Source organism: Aulostomus chinensis, chromosome 4, assembly GCF_037954235.1.
Source record: "Aulostomus chinensis isolate RoL2024-O1b breed Wild chromosome 4, RoL_Achi_v1.0, whole genome shotgun sequence".
Lineage (NCBI taxonomy): Eukaryota > Metazoa > Chordata > Actinopteri > Syngnathiformes > Aulostomidae > Aulostomus > Aulostomus chinensis.
The window spans coordinates 17731963-17741812 of NC_141323.1; the positions used below are offsets into that span (position 1 = coordinate 17731963).

Here is a 9850-nt window from a genome sequence, read left to right on the forward strand (position 1 = left end):
AAACCTTCTCAGTTCATCAAGGAAACCGCAGCTCTTGGATGCAGTTAACCGACCCAATCGTGGCGAACAGGCTGACTTACGTCGTGGAGCGGGTAGGCAGCTTTGTAGACTCCACCATCCAACAGTTTCGTGATACCGAACTTCTTTATGTTCCCTCGTATTTCGTAGGGGGCGCGGCTCAGGATGTAATAAGCCTGGGGAAAGACGTTGTCACGGTTCAGCTTTCCTTAATTCAGCTGCTACGAGCACACAATGTTCCCAAAACCACTGAATTCTCTCTCATTTCTAAAACTAAACTTAACAATAAACAAGAACAACTTGCAGGCTGTCACAATCAGCAACAAAAGTGAGTAAACTTGCCATCCTGCTCCTCATGGACGGAGTGAAGAAGATGTCCTTATCCTTCACGTAGAAGTACTCCAGGCGGTCTTTCTCAAACGGAGCAGTGAAGAACTCAGTCTCCTTGCTGATCAGTTCCTCATTGGGGTAGAAGTGCTTTGTGATGCAGGAGAGGAAGTGCCACGGCGAGGGGCGCGAGGCCAGGTCGTTGGGCTGGATGGGGAGCTTGATGTGCAGGACCTCAGCATAGGTGCACAGCACGTTCCATGGCATGTGGACTTTGACGAAGGTCAGTTTGTCATCAATTACCTGCAAAGCACAAAGAGAAATTAGCTCTTAAGTGTATTAGCATTGCACTCCTTTGCCTTTTTTTGTCCATGCATTCCTTCTCCTTGTCAAACCTGAAACCGATACAACACCAATCCATTCTCTTGACTGTACAGATTCAGGTGTGTGATGCTAGTAGCAGCTAATTTAGCCTCAGGCTGCCAACCTCAAGCAAACATAAGAGGCGTGCTACAAACGTCTCAGCAAAGACGTGTCCAAAAGATGTCAATTCAATGTCCACAACTTCTTGGTGCTTGCAGCAGGTGTTCTTAACAGATGTTCAGATATTTAAACTGTTTAGCATGCCCTCAAGAATAACAAAAATGCGGGTCTGGATTGTCATACAGACGTGATCTGAACCGCTCCTGTTCAGAGGCTGTTCCCTCTGGAGACACTTACAGGTCTATAGGCAGGCAAAACAAACAGTTAATTGTTACGTTGACTTACAGATCGCGTTGCCTCCAGCTCCATTCCCATTTTCATTAAGCTGGCCTCAAAGTATTCTCGGCGTCTCTGCAGATGCGAAGACAAAAAAAAAATTGTTTCAGTGAGGGATTTGTGTTCGTGTTACACGACATCTTTGGCATGAGTGTGAAAACCTGTGCAGGGTTGCAAAGGAGGTTACATTTACACCGCAGTTTTCTTTTTTGCTTGACTGGAATTTGAACTATAGGTCCGGCAACCATAAATAATGCCTGGAAATTTGATTCACAAATACATGCATTGTTAAAAGAATTTAAGAGAAATGATGCACAGGTAGCTGTCGTTAATCTCAAGTTAAATACACAAAAATATATTTTTTGAATGTTAACATTGTAAAAAAAAAAAATAAACATATTCTTCAAAGGAATGAAAAAGGAACATTATTGCTGAAAAGGTGTATAAAACCTGTATATAACATAGAGGTAAAAAAAAAAATGGATTAATAATTCATTGGCTTTGGCCAAGGCCTGAGCTGCCTGAGTGCCCTATGACTACTTTGTGTGTGTGTGTGTGTGTGTGTGTGTGTGTGTGTAACGAGTGCTTGTTTGAACATATTCGAATTGATATTTATTATGTGACCTAATATTTCAGGTCACCTTTAGAGCTGACCTTTTTCCTGAGAACATTTTTCGTTTGCACAACAGAAGGTGCTATTTACACGACACGCAGAGGCAATGAATAGGTTCTTATCCATGACATGCCATTCAGTAATTCAAGGAAATGCTCCGCAGCTACACCGCTCGTTTGGAAGGAATTAACGCTGCTTCAGGTAATTATTTGAGGAACAGAAAAATCCGCCAACTTGGATCCTTATCATTCAAGAAAATCCTACCTCTTTTTTTTTTTAATGACCTAAAATGAAAATGTACAATTTCCCTCCGTTATGTCATTTCTATGAGAACGCATGCTGTTGGAGGGAAAAGCAAAGCAGGATTGCAGCTCTTTTTTCGGGTGGATTTTTTTTCTTTTTTTAATGACAAACGGGAAATACCACAAGTACACGAAACATTTGGCAAACACACAATATTCGAAAAAATCCGTTTAAAGTGAGCTCACGCTGACTGAGCCGAGCCACGCCCACTGAGCAGATTGCAACCATCTCTTTTGCAACCCCGCGTTAAGGTTTACAAAAACAAACAGGAGGGAGTGTCTGACAGAGAAGCTTTTGGGTTGATTATAAATTGCTTCAGTCCCAGAGGATCTGTGGTGACGAAGCTTATTTTGTCCCTGCCAGCCAGTTTTTATTTTCCCATGAACTGTGATCATCTCCAAGAGGAGAACTTAGGCAAGCATCGGCATATCACAATTCGAAAAGGTAACACACCTTAAAGCGTGTAGATCAATTGTTTGCAAACACCACGATACTCATACTCATACTCAGTGTAAGCCTGTTGTGAAAGAATGTGGTAACAACACATCAAATCCGTCGGAATGTCATCTCAGTTCCGTCTATGAAGTCGGAGCAATGTGAAAACGATGAGGACCTCTACCAATAATTTGTGTGCTTCGACCCTTGACGAAAATTCCCTAAAACTCACTTAAGTGTAGTTAAACAAACCCCGAACAAACCTTAATTACTTCCGACCAACATCACTGTTGCTTAGGAACAACAGGAACAACTCCCTTAATTATGTTCCTCTTAATTACTTCTGGGAAGTGGGAACAATGAAATAATGTGGGCTAAGCTGACCTCTGCCCAACTGAAGAGACATTTGAAGCGATATGAAAGTCCCTGTGCACACCGAACTCACGATTCACTTGAGACGGCCATTGTGACGCAAGCGAACCCTCCCTTAACAAATAGTCAAGAGTGACTATAAACAGTGTGTGAAATTAAACACACAAGAAACATTGGATTTTGTTCGTCATTCCTATTAACAATAAGCTGCTGTTTTTTTTAAGTGGAGGTTGATGGGAGTATTGTCACAATGCAGGGAGAGTGGAGAGTGAGAGTTGAAATAAGTAAACATATCAAGTACTCAAACAGCAGAAGACGCTGTCAAAATGAGACTGTGGTTGGAAATGACTCGTGATTTTAGTGGGAATTTTTGCATTTCATTTTGCAAAAAAAATACCCCTCCCCCAAAAACAACCCGGCAAACAAGCGTTTTCCCTTTCATCTAGTGAGGATGATTTGCGGGGCGGTGTATCTCTGTAGCAGCACAGCAGCACAACGCTTCATTTATTATGTTTGGCAAACCGCATCTGAACCAGTTTTCAATCCCATTTGCACTCTTGGGATTTTAATAGTATTTCATTTCTGTTACCCGCCAATTTTGAGGAACACCGCATTTTTTGGGGGGGGGAAATTGGCTCATTTGGCATCCTCCCCGGAGCCAGAGAAGAAAATAGCACACGTGGTGTACTAGCCCCCCTTTTTCCTTCATCATATTTCTCAGGATGTCTGGAGTGATACACCCCCCCCCCCCCATGACTTGGTTCTGAAAGAGGAGCAGAACAATCCCCTTTTGACTTTTTTGACGATAATTCAGCACTTACATCAACCAAGAACTTTTGCTGCCCCGTTACCAGTCTACCAGTCATTGTCTCCTGTTCACCCTGACCCAGGAACTCGTAATTCCAGTCAGGAGGGTTAGCCAAAGGGGGTTCTCACCTCTCTGTAACTTCTACCCCCGTAGAATGCCATAAAACATTCGTCTGGCGGGAAAACCCAGGACTATTAAATTAAAGAAGCATTGTCTGATCATGATAAGACAGAGACTCTCTCTCTCCCTGGGTGTATGTGTGCTTAAACATTCCAATATTCCAACTGTTCAAGTCAATTCGAATGTTCATGTGATTGAAGGGTTCTGTGTCACTGCTGAATGAAGTACAAGAGTAAGAGTAGAGGAATTTATCAACGTCCATGGAGGAAACCTGGACTCTGTGTATTAAGTGATGTAACTGAAGACTCTGTCACAGAATTCCTCAACTAAATTTGTCCACACAAACACACGTGCGCGCACACACACACACTCAAACTCAAATACACTCACGCAGTTATACACATATACACACACACACCCATGTGTGTAAACATGGTGCGTAGAATGTTTCACTGTCTGTAGTTGTCAAGCTTTCCTTGCCTCTTCACTGTCACTGTCATAACTCTAAGCAATCTTATTCCTATAATTCTATTCTTACTATAGTCACCACACATACCGAGTTCAAAAGTAATGAAGGTGTCAAACACTTCACACTCGTTGTGCTAAGATAACAAGTGGCCAGCCCATCTCTGTAGGTCACAACTCCTGAGTGCACACATAGAGTAAAGAGGGGTATCGGTATTCTTGTCTGGCTCCGGCGAGGACAGCAAACACGTGTGTTTCACAAACTGTTGGAATGTTCCTTTAATCATCATCATCGTTCCGATATTGTGCTCTAGACCCTGGAAGAGGGTCAGGGTATCTGGGATACTGATCGTGTAATGTCAGTGTCTTCAGTTCTAGGCTTTGTAGTATGTTTCATGAGTAAAGTCCACCCCCCCCCCCAAAAAAAACCCCCAACCTTAACACCATACATATAAAACTGTGTATTCAGTGTGAAAATTCTACTATTCTACAATTTCATTTAGCAGACGCTTTTGTCCAAAGTGACGTACAACACAAGCAAGAATTTAGACTTAATTAAGGAGAAGTCCATAGGAAGCGCAAAAGTGCTTCAGTTGTGAAAATAAAAGATTTAATATGAAACGCTGTTGCAAGACTTCCGAAAGCAATCCTACGTATTAAAAAAAAAGTGGAAAGTACCTTGCGGCGCTGGAATGTGTGCCTCTTCTCAAAGTTCTGCTTGTCCTCGTCCTCATAGACCAGGATGCAATCGATCCGCCGCACACCATCGTTGAAGAATAAAGAGTCCGGTTTGTCATTGAACTCTGCCTGAGGACAAAAACACGGTTCGTCCGGTAAGTCCACGGCCTGAAACTCATACTCCTCCTCCTCCATATTGACATACATTATGTACGGTACGGTGAGAAGAGAGAGAGGCTTGTGCGTCTGTTACATACGGACGTTGAGCCACGTATTATGATCTCTGGCCCATGCAGGTAAAGAGGGAAGAGTCAACAAACATCTGACCCGCCCTGCGTGCGCTCTCTCTCTCTCTTTCCCTCTCTCTCCAGTAACTCTCATTTCACAATATTAAAAGGCTCCTGGTTTTATATTTATTTAAATGTATATACATTTGACGTGTAAGACACAAGCAACAGAAGCTCCAATGCTTGTTTGGAACAATGGCCTCAGCTACACCCATGTGATCGATGATATAAGAAAAAAGAACACAAAACTAACAGTGTTGACTCACCAAATGCGCTTTGGCGACTGTTGATCCTTCTTTAATACTGTGATATGTTGGTAGAAACTCCTCGGGGTAAACTGAAGGAAAAAAAAATAACACGTAAAAATGAGGACATGGACAAAGAATCTTCTATTTTTAACACTTAGGAACATGAAATTGTACAGCTGCGAACTGAACAATGATTTTATTTGTGGAATTTCTAAGTACACGCAACTATTTGTTGTTTTTGTTTAATCGTGTTGATTTTTTTTCTCTTTGAAATGAGCTGTCGCACACGAATATCAAAAACACATCCAATCAATACTTTATTTTAGTTTTACTGACATACATTTCAATTATTTGTCAAGGAAACACAAGAAACACCATCAGGAAATACAAAATTAAAAACAGTCAGTCATAGAAACTAAAGAGTCCACAACTAAACCGCACAACTAAATTCAACTAGAGCCAAGAGGCGAGAACACATTTGTCCAGTTGTAGCTGCTCCTCAGTAGCTTTCTGTAACATTTAGACTAGATTTTGACGTCCTCCTCGTCACATGCAAAGCCCTTCATGAGCAAGGGCCAAGCCACATCGCTAACTCATGAGTTAGCTACCTCGCTAACACTTTAGTTAGCTACAATGCTAACTCGTTAGTTAGCGACGCTGCTAATTTTTTTTTTTTTTTTTTTAGCTTCATTGCTAACTCTTTCGTTAGCTACATGCCCTCAAGAACACTGCAATTGTCAGCCAGGGGAACATTACGCCCCAAAACTGGTGAACACAATACCAGCGGATGCAAGGAAAGCGAGGTCACTGGATGTTTTTAAAAAGAAAGCTAAAAAATTCCTTCTTTTCTTTAGCCTTTACCTTGCATCTCTGTGCTGCATTTATTCTAAAATGGTAAATGGACTCAATTTTATTCAGCGCTTTTCTACCTTAGCGGCACTCAAAGCGCTTTACAGTGTCATCTCATTCACCCATTCACACACACACTCACACACTGATGGTGGAGGCTGCCATGCAAGGCGCCAACCTACTCATCAGGAGCAATTATGGGTTCAGTATCTCGCTCAAGGACACTTCGACATGGTCACCGGGGTCGAGGATCAAACCAGTGACCCTTCGGTTGCTGGACGGCCACCCTACCCCTGAGCCATGCCGCCATTCTAAAGGAACATTGTAACTTTATTCATATTATATATTTCATTCTTACTGTTTTTTTTTTTGTCATTTTACTTTATTTTCCATCTTATGATGTGCTTACTGGTTTTATTCTCTTTTAACACAATCTTATTGTTCTTTTCAGATGTTTTTGACGTTGTAACGCACGTTGAACAGCAATTTCTGTTTGAAAAGTGCTTTACAAATAAAGATTAACAGTATTATTATCGTCACTAATATGCTGGTGCATGTGACTGTGGAAATAAACTATAGCAACCCTCACTTCTTTAAACAGAACAAACCCATCTATATACTTTTACAGATTATTAATGCTGCGTTATAACAGATTATAATGGGATTCCCTAAAAATAGCCAAGTCAGCACATGTTCACCCTCCTGTTTGTAACAAAGCATCCCTGAACCTCACACTGTTGTTGTTGCTTGTTTACCGTTGACGTAAATTTCCTCCTTCCTCCCTGGAAAAGCAGGAAAATAGTTGACCACCTAGTGTAGAGCGGTTAACCCTCACTGCTCACCTACTCTCGTTGTACAGAACATGAATGCACAAGCCAGACGAGGATGGGAAGTCCTGTGATCTTTCCGTATTAAACGGAACACTAGAGGGAAGACAGATGTTGTTTTGAAAACACCAGCCTTGGTAACTGACTCACTGGAGACCTAACCGGAGAATCACAGCTCGGCAGCTCAGACTTTCCTTCGGAAAAGCTTGTTACACAAGAAACTCCGATTTAACACAACATATGCCAGTGATGCAACAGCCTCTCACTGGTACAGACTTGTAGTTATCTCACTTATTTATATTTTCCCCACCTTTTATTCACTGATACACAAACAGAGCCTTACTGTGTATATTCAAGCTACACAAGATAGAAGCGTCTCACACGCTTTGAATTTTGCGTGGTTTATCTCTGAAAATTAATTAAAAAAAAGTGCAGCAGCTACTGAGTCATAACAAAACCAATCAGAAACAGCCAACAGTGAGTCAGGAAGTATGATTCTCTTGAAAAGCATGTTGAATCTGTGCCCACAGCCTTCATGTAGAAAAGAAACACCCACCCAGTGCTCACTTCCTCTCTTGAGGACATCTACTCAACAAAAAGTAAACATAGAAACCTTTTTCAATAGAGACGCGTACATTCTAAGATGTGCATGCATATTTTCATGAGCATATGCAATCTCTCTTCATGTCCAAGCGCAAACAGGGGTCCTTCCTCATCGGAAAATTCTCTCAATCATTTGAGGAGCGTTCAGCTCGCTTGATCTTGCAGGATTGTAAACTGACATCAGGTGATTATTGGCACATCCTTCATGTCTGCCATTTACAGCAGAATATCACTCAGCTGACCTACAATGCCCTTTGAGTCAGGGGTGGTAACCATGAAGACAGCATCACACGTCAACATGATTATCGTGTAAGTAGAACTAAAAATAGATGTGGAGTGAGAGAGACCCATTCTGAGTTAGCGCGCTTCCATAAGAATAAGAATAAAGTCGTATTAGCATTTTTACCCTGTTAAAGTATACAGTGTGTTTTCAGTTTTCTTTAAACTCGCACAGGCCAGCAGGATAGATTTTGTTTTTGTGTATTATTTGGTCTGTTATTAGTATCAGAGTCATACATGCACTGACCAAAGAAAGTAAGGCAAAATCTTTCTCAAATACTTAACAATTCAAAATAGGTAGGATAAAACATACAACTACTACTACTGTAATCTTGCTTCAGGATAATCAGATTGAAATTTCATGACTGTACTTTTCTTCTGTTCAAAAGCGGGTAATCTTGAAATAGTAAAAATATAGCTTTAGTGCCCTGGATTTGAAATGAAAAGAAAAAAAAAAATAATCATCCTTTGGTACTTCTAACAACTGTTTAGGTTCCTCCGAAGGGGCCATTTGTCTCTCAAAAAGCTGGCACGCAGCACAAGACACTGTGTCATTATGAACAAGACTCACACAAAGGAGTGTTTAGAGAGAAGTGTGTCCCATAAGACGCGTGAGAGCTGACAGCTGTACACGGCGAGTGAGGGTTTCCGCTTTGGCAGTCCTTCATTTACTGAGGAGCTGCACAGGAATGCCAGCAATGTAAAGAAACAAGTGCTTCGAACCCGTTCCAGCAAAAACCAACGCGGGGGGCCAACACTGCGGGATATTCTCTTTTATACTTTTTTTTCTCTTTATTATCGTTTTATCTAGGTTCGTGGCTCTTTTGGTTATGGTGGTATGAGCTTGGGCCTCCTTAAAAATGTGAGTGCCATGCCCCCCCCCCCCCCCCCCCCCGCAAGTGACAAAACAGTTGGAACAAAACAAAAGAAAGTGTTGCATCAAAGCCCTCAATTGTTTTTTTTTTGTCACAGTTATTTATTCACACTTGCATTTCTCATTTAGTTTGCATTTTAATGTTTGAGGTGTAATCTTTTAACTGCTACATTAGGTGGTTGAATCTGGAAAATTGTACCTTGTTTGTACCTTCAACTAATATTCAAATACATGTACAGTACAATAGAAAAAGCGCAATGTACTTAGAAGTGCAGTTTCTGTGCCAGTAAGGAACTTTAAAAGTTTCCTAAAAACAAAAAGTTTAAAAAAAAGTATTTGAACATAATCTAAAGTCTGTCAGGAATGAATGAGTAAAAAGTAACCTCGCTGGAGAGGAGTACGGCCTAACTACAGTGAGGCAATCCAGACTCTCCTCAAAATCCCACACTATGAACCTGTTGAGACTGAATGTTTTAAGAAAGACAGCCAGTGTTCCCTCACCAACGTCCTCGTTTATCATGTCAATGTCCACATCTCCCTCCAAGTCCTCCGACCCCGACAAGGAGTCCATCTCCAGGATATCGTTGTCGCTCATCGTCCTCATCTGGGCTCCGGTCACGTCACCAGCGACATCAACTTTGAAAATGTTCCAACGTTTACTTATAGCTGCTTTACAGCACAACAGCCCTTTCCTCCCCAATACATTCTTCTTTTATTTCACAACAACGACCAGCGTGTAAACTCTGGTTGAGACTTGAGAAAATGTGAGAAACGGGTGGGGTCGTAGGCGGAGAGGCGGAGGAGGAGGCTGCTCATATTGTTCAGACATATTTGACGGCCCGGGATACGCCCACTTTCATATTTACAGTTAGCTGTGGAACATATTCGCTACGCACGTATTATGTGTGAAAATTTAGCACAACTTTTCGTTGTACTGGTGTTTCAAAATGTCACATAAAGTTTCTGCGGCGACTTTTCTCCTGGA

At 41.6% G+C, this 9850-nt stretch overlaps 1 protein-coding gene across 4 annotated transcripts in view; it reads right to left on the minus strand.

Annotated features, from left to right (window-relative positions):
• ano6 (anoctamin 6) overlaps positions 1 to 9850 on the minus strand; it is a 33836-nt gene that overhangs the window by 8541 nt on the left and 15445 nt on the right. For 2 of the 4 annotated variants that reach the window (XM_086202183.1, XM_086202182.1), the window contains exons 3-7: positions 5452 to 5522; positions 4899 to 5027; positions 1114 to 1179; positions 361 to 648; positions 81 to 194 (exon numbers count right to left, since the gene is read on the minus strand). In XM_086202183.1, coding sequence (XP_086058309.1) covers positions 81 to 194; positions 361 to 648; positions 1114 to 1179; positions 4899 to 5027; positions 5452 to 5522 — 668 coding nt within the window. Of the gene's footprint in view, positions 1 to 80; positions 195 to 360; positions 649 to 1113; positions 1180 to 4898; positions 5028 to 5451; positions 5523 to 9366; positions 9676 to 9850 lie in introns of those variants that run through there. The other 2 variants (XM_086202181.1, XM_086202184.1) reach the window with 2 other exon arrangements.